Source organism: Protopterus annectens, chromosome 17.part0 (genome assembly GCF_019279795.1).
Source record: "Protopterus annectens isolate FY-2018-M chromosome 17.part0, PAN1.0, whole genome shotgun sequence".
Lineage (NCBI taxonomy): Eukaryota > Metazoa > Chordata > Ceratodontiformes > Protopteridae > Protopterus > Protopterus annectens.
Window position 1 is genome coordinate 285,797,102 of NC_056751.1, and position 21,241 is coordinate 285,818,342.

Here is a 21,241-nt window from a genome sequence, read left to right on the forward strand (position 1 = left end):
GGACCCTTCTGACTCCTCGAGGTCAGTGTCAGACGTGAGAGACTCATCTTGGGAGTCAACGTGCTTCCTCGTGCATATTTTCTTTCTGGGGGGGGCTCCTCAGGCAAGAACTCCGGGGAGACCTCAGAAAGTTGGGGACCACTCATGGATGTATCCTGAGGCCTTGGGTCTCCGCTGTCCATGGATAGAGGGTGATTTGAGACTGATACCGGTGCTGGAGGGGCAGAGTGTCGGTGCTGTAAGATGCAGCTGACGACCTGGCCAGCATGCTCATGACCTCGAAAACTGAACCCCCCCAGCTCCGAAGGTCGACTGACCGTGGAAGATACGGTAGTAGGCCTCAGAGCTGAAGAGATGAGGTCCGAAGCCAATGTCGGACCCAAGCTCACCCAAGCCGAAGCACCGAGAGGAAGGCTAGGAGCCAAAAAAGATCGATCCGAGACCTCCCTCTTGGGTCTGACTGGTGAACCAAGAATCCTGGACCCCGTGGACGGCACAGATGGAGTTGGAGCAGAGATCGGAACCGAGAGGCCAGAGGGGGCTACTGGAACCGACCTCACGGCATCCGACGGAACCGACAGCTCTGGCTCCGAAAGCCGAGAAAGGCTCACAGGAGGAACAGCCAAAGAGGATGGGAGGATGGGCTCCGAGGCCGACTGGGCCGGAACCAAAAACAATTTAGCCAGCACCGATGACTGGAGCAGTTTCTGCACCACTCCATCAACATCGTCATCATACAGGGTCCGAGAGGACCTAGAGGATAAGGTCGGAGATCTGGATCTCCCTACATAGGGAGACCTATGAGACAGAGAAACTGATCAAGGAACTGGAGACTGGCTCCGAACTAGAATCTCTCTCAATGGCTCTGAGATGCTGGGAGCCGATGTCGACATAGTCGGTGTACTGCCTTCTGTCAGCACAGAAGCCAATGGAGCCGAAGAAGTAACAGTAGTTTTAACGATTTTCTCTGGCGGTACAAAAAAAACTGATGGAGCCGGAGAGCGCTTTTTTGAAGATTTTTTCCTCTGATTTCTTGTCCGGTTTGGAAGGAGAGGATCTGGAACTAGAAGACCTCTTCAAGTCTTCTTCAAAGGAAGATTTCAGTAGTCCTTTTAAGATAAGCTTGTTCTTCCTCTCTTGCAGTACACGGGGACTGAAAGCATGGCAGAACAAGCAGGATTCTTGGAGATGAAGAGCACCCAAGCAGTACACGCACACTGAGTGACCATCAGTTAATGACATCTTGTAACTACATTCTATACACTTTTTAAAGCCCGAAGGCCTGTGTTCTTTGAGATCTTTAGACATGCTGACAAGAAAACTCCACACACCACACAGGGGAAAACAGGAACACCTTTTCACCAAAAAAAACACAGAAACTAGATCCTCAAACTGAAATGGCCTAGAGCACGGACAAGCACAAGGAGGACTAGGTCCTTTAATTTAAATGGGCTTAGCCCAGGAAACAAGAGACTAACACCACAGAAAACAACAAAACACCAACACATAGGAAAACTACCACTGGACAGAAGGGAAAACAAGGTCCTCTGACTGAAAAAGACAGGCCTAGCCCGTGGAGACAAGGGGCGAATGGGATACCAAAAGGTCAACGGAACCGGCCACACAACCAGCAGAACAACACACACACACACAAGGTAGCTATGAAAATAGCTTTTTGGTCAACAATTTGTTTGAATTTAAAAGAAAAATTACACTTAGCCACGGCCAAGAGAGAGACCACGTCTGAGCGTAATGAGTGGCAAACGAGATCTGGGATGGGCGCGTTGCAGTATGGGATACCTCTTGGCCACGAGCCAGTTGAAGACTTCGAGCTAGAGTATGGCCGAGTTGGAGCCGAGGTTTGGCTCCGAACCCAAGGGTAACAATGTAGACGAGATTGGACTACATAACATCAGCACAGTTGTGCAAGTAAACTTACCATAACAGTATATATGTTTGAATGATCACCGCTGCAGTAGCCACTCCTTCCCTCCATCCTCCTTGATTTTTGGTGTGCTTTTTACGCCAGGGTGGGTACATTTACTTTTCATTGTTTCAAGCACTATCTTTTTAGGGCTTATCTTCCTTCTCTTTATTTTGCAGGAAAGATCAGAAGAGCTTCATGCTCAAACTTGTCTTTTAGTCAGTTCAGATCAAGTTGCCAGACAGCTTGGGTGGGTGGAAGGTGCCCGGAAGCTTTGGAAGCTGACGAACTGTTAAAGCCTTGGCAGAATATAACCCATATAGCTAATGTTGCTGCAGCAGTGATCATGTGAAAATCTTGTTATGGTAAGTTTACTTACACAACTGTACCATACTATGTTTTCTTTCTTTCAATTATTCACTCCAACATTACATAAACTGCTCAGTTCCTGCCTTCCCTTAAACTTGCACTCCTCCTCCCAGACATTATTCTGCATATATTGGTCCCACAAATTCTATTTATTTCTGTAATTTGCTCCTTCCTTTTTCTGAAGATCCCAACTCTAGTTCTTTTATCTCCTTTACAATATTCAAAGCTTCCACTGCAGTTGGTTTAAATTTTGATTTCCATGTTCTAGTATCTGCTTTTTTTGTCAGCCAACTGCATTAGACTTAGTGATGCCTTACTATGTACACGCAATTCAGAGTCTGTGTCGCAGCTTAAAAGAATAATTTTCTAAGTTACAGCCACGTGTTCCACCAACATTTCTGAGTATTTTGCAATTTTTTTTTTTTTTTTTTTAACTGCCAACTTGTTACACTCCCCAAAAAGATGCTGAGTTTTCAATTCTGATCACCATCTAGAGCAAACTTTCAAATGCTCAAGTGAACCTAGCAACAGGTGCCAAGCAGTCTGGGGCACCCACAGCCATTTGACCAAATTGGTAGTTTGTTCTTCTGAGGAACCACTTCTAGTTGACCCAAAGTGGGAGCCTTCTATTAGCTCTCATTTCAACTGCAGCCTGGTAAAACTGCCAATTACCAATAGGTTGGGGCCCTAGATAAGGGGCAAAAGGCAGGAAAGTAAAACCTCAAATGAGGGAATGACCACAACTGGGTCTCAAAGAGGGGGTCTTGAACCACCACCAAGATAATGTTTTAGTCTACACCTACAGAAGTGTTATTTAACTCCACCCATCCCTCTTAATCTAAATGAGGGTGTGTGGGGGGGTCTGACAAATAAAAACACTCGGGAGGGATTGTGGGAAATGGGACCCCCAAGAAGACCCCCCTCCCCACACTCAAAGGGAAAATAATTTAGGATCTGGCTGCACTAGAAAGCAGACAGGAGATACCAGCTAAGTGGCAGGCTCAAAGTTCAATTTGGAATAAAACCCCCCAGAGGCTGCTGTCCCACCTTGAAGTAGATTACCTGCTGCAGATTCCTATTCACCTGATTAAGAACTAGACTCAAGGTTCCCACACCTCACCTGGAGAGGAGATCTTCCAGAAGAAGCCCTCAACCAGAGAAAGGTCCTGACTTACTCCATCCCACCTCAGAAACCTGAAATGGGCACCCCCAAGCGGGGGGGGGGGGTAAGAACAGAGCCCTACATAACAAGGAATGCTGTATATCAAGGCCAGAAAGCCCTCCTGGAGAACAGAGGACCCAGTAAGCTCACCACTCCACAAAAGACACTGCCTCCAAAAGGGAAGGAGGTGTAAAGACCTCAGTGGCCCTGAGAAAACAAAAAATCTTCTATGCAAAACAGTGATCCAAATGATGGGAGAGATGACAAGCTTCCCACCCTTGACCATTCAATCACCTGCCAGGCAATAACAAAAAAGCAATATTTTGGAAGGTCAACCCCCACCACTAAGACAAGTCTTATATTAATACAGTCAGACACATACACTTCCAAAAGAAAATGCTGTCAGGAAAATTCTCTTGAAGAGGAGGGGCTGGCTCTGGACCAGCCAAGGCAAGGAACCAATTGACTACAAAACAAGGAAACCTGAAGACCTCACATTGTGGAGGAAGCATCCCCTTGAGACTGCCATGGAAAAACCTAGTGAGGCAGAAATTATAACCTCCCAGTTACTAAAATCCAAGCTATGCCAATTCTGGACTTACTACCCACCCTCAATGGACCTAGTAGGGTGACACTTCCATCGGCTGAACTCATGCTCCACAAGGCCAGGGAGGTACATAACCGATAGCTTTCAAATTCCAAGCATAGCAATCACTCCAATAGCTTCAGGGGGGCCCATCTAGTCAATTTCTCACCTTCTCCAGCACAGGTAAATCACAACTTTGAAGGAACAACTATCCATCAAATAGCTGAATGACACAGTTTCCCCTTCCCTTAGAAATACAGATGGGAGGGACCCCATAATGTCCCATGGGCTGAAGAGATACTAAGTTGAAGGCAGAAGGGAAAGGGCAACTAAGCTTTGCCTCCCCTGGGCAGAAGGGCCGGGTCGTTTGCTCCCAGACTCCCTGAAAGGCCCTGCAGAGGAGTGATACACTGCAGAAGCAGGAAGCCTACAAAAGGATGTCCCCACAACTGCACATCCCCAAGAACAGCACATCTGGAACCTTTGAGCACTGACATTACCTCAACTCCACCCCTCAGATAAGGTAGCAACATTAGTAGGTTACCAAAGAGCTGCTGGCCCAGTGAAGACAGTTTCACTCTGTGCCTGAGGCACCTGCAGCATCTCCTGTTCCTGATGAGCTATAGATCAGCCAAAAAGAAAATGGTCTTTCCAGACATGTCAAGAAGCCAAAATATAAAGCATCAACTGAAGCCCTTGCCTAAAAAAGTCACCATTGTCAAAGGGAAGCCTGGCAATATGCTATCTGTATCATTCCCCAAGGGGGTGAACATAATATTCACTCCATTATCCAAACACCTACACAGATGGGGCTGCACCGTAGTGGTTGCTAACTAGGTACAAGCTAGATTCTCCCTAATTCTAGGTGCATGGAAGGTCTCCAGCATGACTAATGTCCTGGAACATGGACAGCCAAAACACACGTGAGGTTTTTAAGTCTCATTACAGCAAAAAAATGTATTCTCTTCCAGACTGCTCACCCCCCTGGCCCATTCTGTCTGTCAGCTGTACAACAGCAGAGTGCAGGGATGGAGAGTGGACCACTGCAATCTGCCTTAGGGTGGCAGGACAAAATTTCTCTCCCTTCTGCCACAGGATGGAATCAGGCATCAGCCCTCCCATAGGGGGGCAACAGCAAATGAGAAGTGCCATCAAGTTTATGGGATAACATCAATAAAGCCCATTTCACATCACTTCCTTAAAGACGGTATCATCCTGCAAGGAATCAAAGGAAAGCCAAGCTTCAGAAACCTTAATGGTCTCAGAAAATGAGATGTCATCTGTTTCCATGAAAGAACCAAGCAGAGTGGGTGTTATGAGCTCTTTTGGAATTCTGATCACACAAGTGCAGGAAGTTATATGAGGGGCCAAGGTAATGGGACCCACACACCAACTGCAGCATATGATGGAATAAGGCACAATCCAGGACTGGATCTTGGCATTCAAATGAATTCCCTATAGCTGAAATTCTGCACCCACAATTTTAGGTACAAACAACAGCATAAACTTTTGCACCTGGACCACAGACTATGGCACAATGTTACCATTTAAGTCATCTTTAACCTGGGCCACTCAGTTCAGTGGTTGAGGAGGAAGATGTAGGAGTAGTAATCTCAGCCTTTAGCACTACTGGTTTGTAACTAGATAACATATGCAGCCACGTCTCACAATTAGGCTGGCCAGAAAATGAATCAAACCAATATGATGGGTAAAGTCACTACAGCAGGACATGTGGGTGTGTCCCTCTCAGGCCTCCACTCCTCTGCAGATAAATAAGACTTGAAAAGAAACAGACTTGAGCATTAGGAATGATTCCTAAAATGGAAAACCTACTTGCAAAAGGAAGCAATCTCAGTCAGTTCTTTAAGATTTAAACTCTGGTCCAGTGCTGCACATCCTGGAGCTTTTTTTTTTTTGCCATTCTTCTCAAATTAGAACTTCTTCATCAGAGGGAAAAAAATAAAGGGTATGCAAACACAGGAACACTTTCCTGGTGATAGCAAGGACAGGCAGCCAAACTATGAATGTGTCTAAAGTCACTCCAGAAGAGAGTTATGTGGTATCTCCACACCCTGATAATAAATGCAAAATAAAAATAAATGAACTTTTGGGTGCTGAATATGATATGAATATGTAACTCATGTGAAATGATGAATCGCATCACCCGAGGTCACTTATCTGTTCCTGTGTGGGAACTTTAAGAATAAAATGCTGAATGCTGAACTGATTAGTAAAGAAGATAACCACATGAGCTATCAGCATGGTCCATTAAATAATCTCAACTTGTGTATTCTTGAAATTGATATTAAAAATGTACTATTTACAGTATACTGCAATATGATATACATTTTCACAGATGTATATGCATTTTCTGTTCTTTTATCTGTGGAGCTTTCCTCCCCGGGACTCTGCTGAAAATGGAAAAAATTATCCAGTCCTGGTAAACAAAATGTCAATCAGTTAATCAATAAATAAGAAATTCCAAATGCATTTCAAGAAATCCATCTAGACATCTACAGATATATTTCTGTAACAGTCTGGTTATGACCAGTGACCCAATAAAAATCTTCTACACTAGCAGTAAATCAAGTATAATCCATATTTTTTCTACAGTTCATGTACCTGCCAGGCTTAAGGGTGTTGAAGTACACACTCACGCTGTATTTATTTATTTATTTTTATTTATTTTATTTAACATTTGTTAGCCGGGAAAGTCCGCCTGGGAATGAAGACAATTTTCAGCAGAGGCCCGGGGAGAAATGCTCCAGATGCATGTCTTTGTAAAGTGGGAGGAAATAGGAGCACCCAGAGGAAACCCGCACGAACTCAGGGAGGTCATGCAGACTGCACACAGAAGGCACTCCAGCTGAGAAGTGAACCAGAGAACCTCTTGCTGTGAGGCCACAATGCTACCGCTGCACCACTGCTCCGTCCAAGGGAGAAAAATAAAATAATCGAGTAATTCCAGTTCAAGCTTAACAAAATATGGCACAAAGCAATTGTTTAAAGTAAAGATAGGCAGTAGAATGTAGTTTACAACTTCTAAAGATTCGCATTAAAGCCACATACACACCATGGCTAGTTAATGACAGCAGAATGATCCTTAGGAAAAGGGAGAAAGCTTGACAAACATGGCTCACCACTAAAACCCAAATCAACCACATCGCACTCCAGCCAATTGGAAACAAGGCTATAACACCAAATCAACCTAGATAAAAAGAACTTCTACTATAACCTGCAACATAAACACCAGCATAACCCCCCAAAAGTTTGGAAAACCATAAATGCTGTTCTCCACACAGGACATTATACTACCCCTTCTCTCAACTTACCATATTCTCCTACCACCATTGCAGAAGAATTCAATAAATACTTCACTGAAAGCGTACCATCTCTAATTAAAAGTAATTCCACAGAACCATCACTAGCCTTCAAACCTCTCAATATTCACTCCAACTCCTTCACCTTTCAGCCTGCTCCCACAGCTACCATTAAGAAACTACTGAAAAAGCTCAAACTCTCTTCAATAGCAGCTGACAAGTTACCAGCCGAATATTTAATATTTAAAACTGGCAGCTGAAGCCATATCTTATTCAGTGTTGCTCATTATTAACAGGTTCATGGCAGAACAACATGGCCCAGCAATATGGAAAAATTGCACACATTAGCCCCTTACACAAAGGTGGAAATTCCACAGAGCTGACCAACTACAAACTAGAAATAATGGCAAAATAGTCTCTCCTGTCTTTCTAGACATTTCCAAGGCCTTTGATACAGTCTCCCACCCCAAACTATTAAATACACACTCCAAATTGAACCTCAGAGCCTCTGCACTTCAATGGTTTCAAAGCTATCTACCGGACCACCAACAATCTCAAAAATGCCTTAATGTCCTAACCCCCCCTCTTCCCGTCACACTAGCAGTACCTTAAGGCTCAGTTCTTGGGCTGCTACCCTTCACTAGTTTTACAAACAACCTCCATAGTGCTACGCCGCTGGCTTCAACTATCCAATATGCAGATGACGCAACACTTATATGTGCCACTAATAACCAGCAACACCTCCATGATATAACTCAAAAATCATTCTCTGATACCGAGCTATGGCTCTCTAACCATCAGCTCATACTCAACCCCAATAAAACAAAACTTATGTTCTTCCAACCCACAAGACCCCCCCGCTCCCCCCCCCCAAAGCACCTTCTACATTACAGCTAGGAATAATACTAAAATTAATGCTGATTCACAAACAAAACTTCTAGGTGTAATAATAGATAACAACCTAAGATTTGACCTACATATAGGACAAAATTAAGAAAGTTCATAAAAATGGGTACTCTAGAGAAATAAAAATTATAATACCTCTAGGGTTGCCAATGCTAGAACCCATCTTCTATCAACACTTCTGTATGCTTCCTCAATTCTCACCAACCTTAAAAAGACAGATTTAATTAAACATGAAACATGCTACAATAAAACAGATACATTTGGAAACGACTGTCCACATCATACCTACCACTGTTCACTCCATAAAGAAACTCTCCTAGTAAGAATTCCCACAACTTCTATCCTGTAGCCAATTAACCTTTGCACACAAACTAGTATATCAACCTGAAAAAAAACCCTGCCCTTCTAAATATTCTCCAGCCCCATACCACAAACGAAGTCTTCGCTCAACAAATGAATCTCTACTACAAGTGTCCAAATCCACTAATATAGCAGGGGACTCACTATTTTCTCATTATGTAGCAACAAGGTGGAATTCACTACTTCACAGCATTAGAACCAACACAAATACCAACCAATTCAAAAAGACTCTTAAAAATTATCTTAAGGACACCTGGCTTTGTTCTTGTACTACTCCTGCCTAACTAGTTTTAATAGCTTTTGGTAATACTTTTTCTTCTTTCCTGACCACCTCTTAATCTACACTCTCTCATGCCCAGATGATCTCTAACCTCGTCTTTTTCTATCCCATTTCCCCCCTACAAACCCTGCCTCAGCTTACTTTGAGGAACTACGTCTACACTACAAGATCAGATGACTGTATAATACAAATGTCAACTATAACAGCATATAATGCAATTTCTGGTGTACTGTAAGGCTTGTATATTTTTTTGTATAATTTCTTGTACAAGTTTTGTATAATCTCTGTATGTGGAGCTTTTCTCCCCAGGCCTCTGCTGAAAATGGGTCTTATCCCTGTTGGACTTTCCCAGTAAACAAATGTAAATAAAATAAATAAATCAATACTGGTTAGTCACTTAATACCTTTAATGTAAAAAATATACTCTATTAAAATGACAAAAAGTTATCTCTTTTTGTTACTCTCACTGATGAACTATGGTACTAGCTTATTAAGTATTAGAAATCAAAGTGATGAACAATGCATTCGCAAATGAGTATCTGCGACTGCTGCTTAATATCAAAAACAACACCAGTACATAAGCAGCAAGACTACAGTGAACAAACTTGAGCTGCCCTATGCAAAAAAAAAGTAAAACAGCCAACATTTAAGGAACACAAAATGATGCATCAAATTTTTTTTTAATAAAGTGACCTATTAATTAATTAGGAACCACCATACCTCACCACCACTTTACGCTGAGTTTGATCGATCTTGCAGTGCACCATTTTTGTTTTGACAGCTACAAGAAAAAAACAGCTTGTCACTTTTGCTTAGAAGACATTTCATCACATAGTCCGAAAAATATGTTAACAGGTTATTTAAAATTAACATTTATTGTATTTCATTTTCACTACTGACTTAAATATTTATCAGTTTGTATCAACTGAATATGATCTTGAAAAACTTGTACTTGCAAAAAGAATATGCTCCTGGATTCTTAATCACAGGGTATCACTCACTCGAACCAGCTGTGCACATAATTTTAGAACTCTGTCATGTGTCAGTAACACAATTTATGAACTCTGAGTGCATATTACTTGTTTTGACTTATGTATAGAAACACACTGTATATACCCGTATACTATAAACACCTGTGTCGTGGATACAATAGTTTTTGTGCTGCCAAAAGTCACTGGCTGCACCAAACAGCATGTGTTTGGGAGCGGGGATCCACTAGACAGCAAAGATTCTTAATGCTATTCATGTACAAACTGGCAAACTGACAATATTTTTAATTATCTACTGCTCTGTCATTTATTATGATGCATATGATATACCATTGAATATGCAATGAGAGCTTGAAAGCTAACAAACTCTGCCTGAATCCTAGAGCTAAGCACTTTTATACAATCATGTTGCTCAAAGTAAGCAATAAATAAAGAAGCTATTTACTGTTTACTGTAGGGGGGGGGTGGGACAAAACACCCCCCCCCCCAAAAAAAAGTCTCCTGAACAGATATTAGCCCCCCTATGTTAGCTCTGTTTAGTCAGGAGATTTGACTTCAACTGTTCAAACACGTACAATACGTTGCTGTGAAGCGACAGCCAGCTATATATCCACAGTGTATATTCAAAATAGGGAGTCAACTTTGCTGTGTGAATCGATGCTGCACGTAGTACTATTCCTGTCACAAGTTAAATGTGGGAAAATGAACATGGGATTAATATAAAGAGTATGTTTATGCACTTATGCTGGAGTTAGCCAAAAAGAAGGCACTATCACTTGTTGACTCGCACTTTAATCTAAGTCTATTTCAGTACTCAGTAGGGCACAAACTCAGGACCTCAACAGTAACCTTAAATGAGTTTACCACCTTTCATGGAATCTGTAAAACCTTTCAAACAATTTGTCTTAATCAGCCTTGAATTTATCAGGACTAGAAACCTTTCTGATCTCTAATTGTAATTCATTTCATAGTTTACCAGCCATATGGTGAAATACCGTTTCTCCAAATTTCTATTACAAATTAAGTTATTCAAAAAAATGTGTTATTCCTAGTACAATAATTATGACGACATCTCCATACTAAGAGTGGCAAGCATAAAACATAATTCGGTAATACCGCAACCAGATTTTTGCGGTTGCGGTAATATGCTTGTTGGCCTGAAAAAGGAGTGTGGGAGTTAGCGTTCTCTGTTATGTTGCGTCTTTAGTGGGTACAAGTTTGTTTGTCCTAAATTTCATAGGGTAAAGAAGTGTGAAAACTGAATTCCTGTTATGTGTGCTTTACAATTGGTTAGACTGTTTTCGTACTACAGAATAGAAAAATGTGGAGACCTGGACAAGCTTGGTGGACTGCTGTCGCACTGCAGAGAGGATTATTCTATGTGTTAGGATATTATTTTCAAAAGACAAAAAAACGGAGACCTGGAAATGTTTTTGGTAAATTGTTTATTTTTCTTAACCTTTAAAACATACCTTAAAGTACTATAAAAACTATAATGTATGAAACTGTATGAACAGACTTCCAAAGTTAGTGGTACAACGGTGGCTGAAAGTAGTGATGTGAAGTTGTTCTATCTCGATGTTCATTCTTACAGATGGGTTCGGAGCTGATTCCTCGGCTCCAAGTCGGCCTTCTACAAAGCTCGAGGTCTTCAAATAGCTCGAGGCCAAGTCCATATCCCATGACGCACCTAGAGTTACCTCAGATCTAATTTGCCGCTGCAATAGATCAGAGGTTCTCACTAGCTTGGGCCAGTAAAACCTTACTTTTTCAAATATTTTCTCATTATACTGATAACCTTTTATTAACAGTAGTTTTAGATACTTATATAAGCTCTTCTAGCTTGATTGTGTAATACCCTTTTCCCTTGGTGTGCCTTTTCTTAAATTTCTATTTGGCCTCTTTCTTCCTAGGCCTAGTTTAGAGTGCGTTTAATCAGTGACCTTTCTGTCACTGCTATCCTGTTAATAGATTTAGTGTGTGCTAAGTTAGTGACCTTTTGTCACAGTTTAGAATTATTAGAGCTAAGGTTTAGTTTAGTGTGTGAAATAGCAGCTATCTTTATTAATAGAGTTAGAGTGTGCTTAGCATTTAGTATTGTTGTGTGGATTTAGACAGGGATTTCCTGTCGCAACTTTATCCTTGTTTAGATAAATAATTGTGTGGGTGTGACTTTTAGCCTGTATTTTTCAAATGGCTTTTTAATTGTTGCTACTGTTCAAATTTATTGGAGTGTGTTCAGTTTGACAGTAACCTTTTTTTGATACTGTGGCTTGTACAGTACGGCTGACCAAGACAAACACCCTAAGTTAGGATTTAAAAAATGTCCAAACTGTGGCCAGAAAATGTCTGTCACTGACAGTTATGTTAACTGTGTGTATTGTTTAGGAGCATTACATCTACAAGATAGCTGCTTCATATGACATTCTTTCTCCTCCAGGGTTCTCCAGGAGAGAAAGACAAAGTTGATTGATAGAGGTTTGCTGAAACCTTCTTTCCATGAAGCTTTGAGCGACCAAGATGGCTCCAGTAAGTCCTCAAAGTCTTCCAAGACTTCTGAGAGTAAGAAATCCAAAAAGTCTTCGACGTCGGCTCCACTGACATTGGAGCCGACCATCTTACCTTTTCGGAGCCGGTCCCCAGTTCTGGAACCGGTATCCGAAGTACCCAAGTCTCCTCTGTTACAGTCGGTACCAACCTCTAGCCATTCATCTCAGTCTTCGATCAGCCTTTCCGATTTGGATGTGGATCGTGTGGTGCAAAAGCTTTGACAGGCATCGGCCTTTGCTAAATTTTTATCGGCTCCAACCCATGCGGCTTCGGAGCCGAAAACCCCTTTGCCAGCTACTACTCTTCCTCCTCCGAGCCATACTGGTCCTTCGGAGCCAGAGGAGTCGGACTTGTTGATCGTGGAGCCTTCGGAGCAGATGCCTGCACCAGTGTCTTCGGCTCCATTTACTCTGACGTCCTTGGCGTCGATCGAGGAATCTAGGAGCCGACACTCTCTGGTCAGGTCCGGGAAGGACAGTCAGACAGACTTGTCAGTTCTGACTCTGCCACTCAGGGCTTTTTCTTGGATGAGCTCGGCTCCTACCTCTGGCTTGGAGCCCACTGTCCCGGTGCCAGGGGTATCGATGGTTTCTTCGGCTACACTGGTCCCTTCGCATCGGAGCAGAGGTGCCTTTGAAGTCATGAGGGGAGTCATGTCTCCTAAGACATCTTCGACCTCAGGGCCAGCTTCTTCCTCCCCTAAAGCGCCTGTGTCGGCTTCTGCTTCACACATCCTTGCCAAACGTAGAGACCCAGAGCCTCAGGAAGCCCCAATGGGTGTCCCATGCTCTTCCGAGACTTCACCAGAAGCTCCCACTGATGAGGTTCCAAGGAAGACAGTTTGTAAGAGGAAGTATCTAGACTCCCCACATGAAACACTGACATCTGATACCGACTTGGATGAATCAGAAGGGTCCCCCTCTGAGGGTATGTCATTTGCGGAGATATTAGAAATCCTTAGGCAGAGGGGTGACTGGCAGTCCACCAACCCTACTGAAGACGAGTCGGTTCTCCTGAAGGCTTCTGGGTCTCAGCCCTCCACCTCTTGGGTGTCTCCACCCTTTGATGAGCTTATGCAGCTGGTCTTACAAAGGTCATGGGAGTCTCTGGACACCATAAAGCCTGTCCCTAGGATGCCTAATAAATTTATCTCTGCTTCCCAAGACAAATCCTTTCTGACCAAGGGTGTGCCAGTTGATATCATGGTGGTAGCGGCAGCCACCAAAAAGGAAATTTCAGAAACTTCCTTTTCTATCCATCCTCCTAACAGAGATTCTAGGATCATGGATAGATAAGGAAGCACACTTACACAGTTCAGCGACTTTTGCACTGCGTTCGCTCAACTATCTAACCCATTTCATGAGACTGCAAAGAGATTTCCTTAAAGTGCTGAGAGATGCTCTTCAGGGTAGAGTAGCTGCAGGAGCTTCAGATAAAGTTGCCTCCCAGCTTGCTACCCTCAATGCCATAGTTAACTCGTCCATGCGCCTCATTTCATATGCAGAGGATGGAACGAGCAGGGCAGCGGGTACAGGAATTGCTCTTAGGAGGCACTCCTGGATGTGCTTGTGTTCCTTCATGGAGCCCTTCAAGACATCCTTTGTAAATACCCTCTTTTGATGGCTGGTCCCTTTCCGGACATAAAGTTAAGAATACTTTGAACAAGTCTGAGCAGGAAGGAAAGACTTTGTCTGCCGTCAGAGTCACCTTTTCCACCCCGACCAGACCCTACCCCAAGGGTTAAAGGGGAGGAAAGATGTGGTTCTGAAAAGCTCAAGGAGCCTTTCAGGACACACGTGGTGAACCCCCCTCCAGGGGCAGAGGAGGGGGCAATAATGGAAGATGCGCCCTCACTGGAGAGGGGGTCTGCAAAACCAGGGCGACAGAGATCACTTCTTTGGGAAGCCCTACCAGCGCTCTTGAAAGGAGGCCCGACTGTCCTACTCTGGAGGCAGTCGGGAGTTGCTCATCTTTGTATCCAGATGCCCGGCTCAAAATAACAAATGACAACTGGGTACAAAGTATAATTTCCAGAGGATACTTCATTCCTTTTGCCACACCCCCTCCATCGACAAGGAAAATCCCAGACGTTCCACCCAGTTACAGGGAACAAGCAACAGTTGAGGTCCAAATGTTGCTAAGAAAAAGTGTCATCCAACCAGTCCCAGCAGACCAGACAGGATCTGGAACTCACTCAAGATTCTTTTTAGTTCCAAAAAAACAGGGGACTGGAGACCTATATTGGACCTCAGCAGACTAAACAAATCTGTCAAGAAAGAAGTTCTGGATGGTCATGCTTCAGTCAATACTTCCCTCTTTAGGGAAAGACAATTGGATGTGCTCGATAGATCTCCAGGATGCGTACTACCACATAAAAATGGCCAGACCATCCAGGGATCATCTGCACTTCCGGCTAGGAGCCAATCATTACCAGTTTTGAGCCCTGCCCTTTGGTCTCACTACAGCCCCCAGAGTGTTCAGCAAATGTATGGCAGTGGTCACACATCACCTGAGACGTTTAGGATTCCAGGTGTTTCCATACCTAGACGACTGCCTCCTCACCGCCACCACCAGGCATCAACTCATTCAAGCCAGAGACTCCACTCTGTCGCTCTTCAGCCAGCTGGGCATTCCAATAAACTCAGAAATTCGGCCTTGTCGCCATCGCAACATAATGTTTTTATTGGAGCAGAACTGGACACCACCACCACGCTGAGACTTCCAGGAGAAAGAGTTTTGCTACTCCATCAGCAGGTCCGCAATCTGATATCCAAAAACAAGGCTCCAGCATCAGAAGTTCTAAAATTGTATATATGATGGCAGCTGCAGTTCTGGCCATATCGCTGGGTCGCATGCACATGCGAATACTGCAATGGCTGTTGTTCACTCAATGGTCTTACCAAGAGCACCCCATGTCTCACCTGATAATGATCATGAACTCTTGCAAAAAGGATCTTCAGTGGTGGTTGACCTCTCTTCATGTCACGATAGGATGTCTCTTTGTTTTACCCTCACCAGCAGCCACAGTGGCCACGGACACTTCCCTGATAGGTTGGGGGGGGGGGCATTTTCAGGGAACAGCAGCCCAAGGCACATGGACCGATCAAGAGAGACACCTGCATATCAATGTCCTAGAGATGAGAGCAGTAATTTTGGCACTGCAGTACTTCCAGGACTCTCTTCCTATGGGTACAATTGCGATTCAGACAGACAACATGCAAGTGATCTGGTACTTGAACAAACAAGGAGGAACCAAGTCATATCCCCTTTGTCGTGAGGCCCTAAGAGTATGGCAGTGGGCTACATCCACCCAGTGCTTTCGGTTAGCAATGCACATCACGGGGAAATCAAACGTGATAGCAGACAAGCTGAGCAGAGCAAGCTTGTTGCCCCATGAGTGTTTCCTCAAGAAAGAAAGAGCGGACAGGATATTCCACAGGTGGGGCCAGCCTTGCTGCAACCTTTTTGCCAGTCACATGAACACGAAATGCAGAAGCTGCTTTGCCCTGATTCCCCCTCCGGGAGAAGCCCCAAGGGATGCACTCGTTCACAATTGGCCTCTGGGTCTCCTCTCTGCATTTCCACCAATCCCATTGATACCCAAGGTTCTACAGAAAGCAAAAACCATGGGAAGGACCATCATTCTAATAGCCCCTCATTGGCCTTGTCAGATTTGGTTTTCCTTCCTTTGACTTGATCTTTTGAAGGATCCTTGGATTCTGGACCCAGTTCTGGAACTTCATCCCTCTCTGCAGTCCCTGAAGCTGACAACTTGGCTGCTCCAATTCCCATCATAGCCAGGTTCCATAACCTTTTCCAATGAGATGAAGCAAATTCTCTTATCCTCTAATAAATCTTCTACGAGGAAGCTATACCTTAGCAAATGGAAAACATTTTCTATATGGGCCTCTCAAAACAATATTGATCCTTATCAAGCCCCTATGGCCTCCATTTTAGAGTTCTTGACTATGATTTTCAACAATAGAGCTGCAGCAGCAACAGTTCGTGTTCAACTTGCTGCCATTTCTAATTTTCATCTTGGATTTGAAGGACTGAACATTATGTCACACAAATTATCCAAAGCCTTTCTCAAAGGGACCTTTCATCTCAGACCACCTGTGAAATCGCATTGTCCATTAAGCCTCTATTTGATTTTCCATGCTGACAGTCTCACTTTGAACAAACCCCTCCTTTTCGCCTAAAGTTTGCACTGAATCTAATATTAATCAGATTATTGATTTGCCAGTTTTCTTCCCTCATCACTCCAACAATCTAGAATACATGCTGCACAAACTTGATGTTCACAGACAGCTCAGATTTTACTTGGCCAGAGCAAAAGATTTTAGGTAATCTGAACAGCTTTTTGTTTCCTTTTCAGACTCCAGGAAAGGTATGCCAATGGCTAAAACAACTCTAAGTGGCTATCTGATTGCATCACATTTGCTTATTCAGTTGCCAATATGTCCTTCCAACACAAAATTGAGGCTCACTCAACCAGAGCAGTTTCTACATCCTTTGCCTTTTCTGCCAGACTTCCTATTGATAACATTTGTGCAGCAGCCACTTGGTCAAGACCTCATACCTTTATCACTCATTACAAAGTTGACAGGGCCTCTTCTGGGTCTACTGTCCTGAAAAACATACTCCCGTGAGCCACCCGAGATAGATGGTGCTTGGGACGCTACCCATCTGTAAGAATGAACGGCGAGATAGAACAACCTCACATAAAGAAGTTATGTACTTACCATAACGTTCCATGTGAGTTGTTCACCTCACCTTCATTCTTACTTCCCAAACTCCTACCCCCTCCTGGGCTTTTCGAAGACAGAGATGCTGGATTCGTCCTGGTTGTTGAACCCTTCGATAGTTTTCTTTTATGGAGTGATAGAATGACATATGGTATTATTATACGCAGCAAACTAGATCTGAGGTAACTCTAGGTACATCATGGGATAGGGACTTGGCCTTGAGCTATTTAAAGACCTCGAGCTTTGTAGTAGGCCGACTCGGAGCCGAGGGATCAGCTCCGAACCCATCTGTAAAAATGAAGGGGAGATGAACAACGCACATGGAACGTTATGGTGAGTACATAACTTCTTTTTATTACATGATGATAACAGGTGGTACTATGCTAGTCATCTGCTGAGAAGTTGACAGTAGTGTCAGTAAATGGCATACCCTAACCAAAAGATTCATTTCTCAAATGGTACAGTGATATTCCTACCTAAACTAAGTGTTTTGAGAAAAAAAAATTGCCTGTGTCATTTGGTATGTATTACTGATACCATTAACACATCGGGAAGCGTATGATCACAACCGCGAAAATCTGGTTGCGATAATATGCAAGTAGCCATAATTCTTACATTTATACACGATTTTAAGGTCACCTCTGATCAGCCTATACCATATTAAATACAGGGACAATTGCTCCTGTAGACTCCAGTAATTTAGATGTTTAACGCCATCTATCTGTTTGGTGCAATACTTACAAATGTTTTGCAACCTCATCAATTGACAATTATAGGCATAAGTGGTGTCACAGTATTCGATATGAGGCCTTAGAACAGTCTTAAAGAAAGGAATCAAAATTCTCTCATCATGACTTGAAAACTACACATGAAGTCTCTGACAACTGCATAACTCTTATTAGTGAACAATATAATATTAACCTTTTATCTTATTTTCTTGTCCACGATTAAACCCAAGTCCTTAACTTTGTTTTCATTACTTAAAAACATTATCCAGTGCATATGAATAACAAGGATTACTACAACCAAAGTTTAATACTCTAGTTTTACTTGCATTAAACACCATATTCTTACTCAGTTCCCAAGTATACAGAGTGTCAAAATACCCCTGTAAAGCAGCTTGATTTTTTACTGAATTCATGACTTATTCTACTTTAGTGTCATAAGTGTATACTAGGCTAACGACCACTTTATAAGCCTAGTCAAGTATCTCATATGTATCGCACAGGTTTAAGTGCTGGCCTTTGTAATTACAGTCTAGCCAAGCTTCCCAAATGTATCCTGCAAGTTTATATGCCTCAGAGGTTATTTTAAGTATTATATGTAAGCTAGGACAATATCTACTGACTGTCTCTGTCCATTACATATTTATGTGCTAGACCTGGGATCTATTTCCTATTTCTCATCCACTGGTCTAGGTTCTCTTTAATAGGGTTAGGGAACAGCTCTGCTCCACATAGATGGGAAGCCTGTTCCAGAGAAGGGGAATTCTCGGAGACACATACCTGTCACTCCAACATGTCCTATTTATGTCACAAGCAAAGTTTAAATACCTAGATTAAGTAATTCTGATGCTATTCATTTTGCGGATATGCAAAAGTCCATCAGAGTGGGATCAAAGGATGTCTTGTACGCCAGACATAGGCTGGCTCTCAAAAGTTTTAGTGTGTGGAGATGTGGGTTTGAGGCAAAACTTACTTCGTAGTATATTACTGTGAATTGGAAAGTCAGACAAATATGTTAAATAGCGGGAATCCAAGCACCGAACAATGAGGAAACCCAACTGGTACCATCCTGTAATCAGATGTACTGTCTTCAATTTTAATCCTGAATGACCTCTCAGTCAACGATTACCCAATCCTCCAAACAACATAATGATTGCTGCCTGATTTATACAAGATAGGTAAAATTTCTCTATGAGGCACTGAACGAAATGCCTTGTATAGATCCAAGTAAGTCACATCAACTGGCAAGCTTGCATCTACCAGCTCCCATACATTTTTGATAGAAGCTTAAGTTGGTTAGGGATGATCTACCACAATAAAAAATATGCTACAAGATATCCACTGTAGTACATAACTCCTCTTTTTTAAAGAGTAAATCACTCTTTCAAAACATTTACTTATAATACATGCAAGACTGATTGAACAGGAGCCTTCTGCTGAGCAAGTATTACCTTATTTTAAAATAAGGGAACATCAACAGCTAATATTCATCATTTGATCATTGTTGTGGTAGCCTCAGCTATATGGATATAAACCATGTAGCTAAAACTACTGCAGCAATGATCATTCGCACATCAACTGTTATGGTCCAAAATCATTCCACTAACCCACACTGAAATAACAATGCATACACTGTAATATAGACACACTGACTTTTGTCACAAAGTGCCCACAATGAGGCCATCAAGACCTGACACAGAATATGGCTAGAGTTTAACTAATATTTTCAAGCATATCCAGTGTTAAAACAGGTCAGATATCTCTAATATCACTTAAGTAATGTAGCAAGGTGGAACAGTTATTTGATGAGGCTAAAAACACGTCAGAAATTTTTAGTAATCAGAGCTTTACCCTTAATTACTCTAATATTCAGGTTGGAATTCTTTCTATAATCCCTCAGATGCCTACATAGGCCATTTTTTTTAATTATCTATAGTAAAGGTTGCCAACTTAAGCTTATAATTTATTTTTTTGTTGTTCTTAACCATCTTCTAAGCCATGAGTGTAATTCCTGACACTTGGCTTTGTTGGCCATGCTTGGTCTCCCTTTATATTTCTGCCAACTCTTGTCTTTTTTTTTTTTTTTGTTACTGGGCCTGTCATATTTTCCTGACCACCACTTTACACGTTTCTTAACACGATTGTTGGTATTAGACACTGGAACAAAACTCTCAATAAGATACTAAATAACTTCATTAAAAAAGAGAGAAAGAGAAAAAAACATTCAAATAATCCTGAATGTCTCCCTGCCATTTCTTAACTCTCTAGTTACAGCTAAATAATCAGCTTGATAAAATTTAAGTGTTGGTGAATTATTTCTGACACCTGGCATTAACTTTAATTTAGTGACCTACTTAATAGACATTCTGACTTACATAATTCATATTCAGTTCTACAATAGCTAAATTCTAAACTGCTATTAATCCAAACCACATCAAGAATTCTAACTTTCAGTGCTGGATTTTTTACCAATGTACATAACCAATTTCAACATCAGCTCTCACCATCTGTGAGATAATATCCCTAGCAGAGACATTACCCATCCACTCAAAAGAAGGGGCATTTAGGTCACATGCAATCATTTCAAAATCATCTCCTGAACAACTGTCAAAAGATACATTAAATGTTTCTAATTCAGGTTTAGAAAGAAATGGAAATCTGAAGAAAAGGGCAATAGCACAGTTCTATCATCATCGGTATTTGCTCCAATAATCTCAGAATCTGTACTATAAAATGGAATGGAAGATTTAAAGGTACAAATAAACAAACAGAAACAGAAAATCTCCCCTCCTCTCATTTAATCTTCAATGACAGTGTCCTGCATACTCAGGAAGTGCTGGAGGCCTGTTAATACCACTGTAAAAAGTAATAAGAATAAATACAATATCAAAACCTTGACCCGGTACTCAATTTCAGATCCTTAAACTTATTAAATTCCTGGAGCTCCATAACAAAAAAGAGTTATGTACTTAAAATAACTTGGAATTTGGGCTATCCAGTGTCATTATTCAACACGGATGGATGTAGGACCCAACCTAGGATCCAAGCCAGCATTAAAAAGACAGCCCCTGACCTTAAGCTCCTCCTCTTCCCAAGATCCCTTGCTACCCAAAACCCTCAGACCAAGTTTGCGGGATAGAAAAAAAGGGCAATGAAGAAAGCCTATAAAATGGAAAGGGATACCAAGGAAAACATTTCTCCAAAACTTCCCAATCATCAGAAGGAGACGGAAGGAGCGTGGGAAAGTACAGTTGTGTACACTTACCATAAATGTAGATGTTCGAGTGTGTTCACTGTTGCAGTCATTACATATGGGTTATCT

General features: G+C 42.2%; 1 protein-coding gene across 2 annotated transcripts in view; it reads right to left on the bottom strand.

Annotated features, from left to right (window-relative positions):
• EIF3M (eukaryotic translation initiation factor 3 subunit M) overlaps nt 1-21,241 on the bottom strand; it is a 1,227,752-nt gene that overhangs the window by 159,788 nt on the left and 1,046,723 nt on the right. For both annotated transcript variants that reach the window (XM_044058942.1, XM_044058943.1), the window contains one exon: nt 9,628-9,688. In XM_044058942.1, coding sequence (XP_043914877.1) covers nt 9,628-9,688 — 61 coding nt within the window. The remainder of the gene's footprint in view (nt 1-9,627; nt 9,689-21,241) is intronic.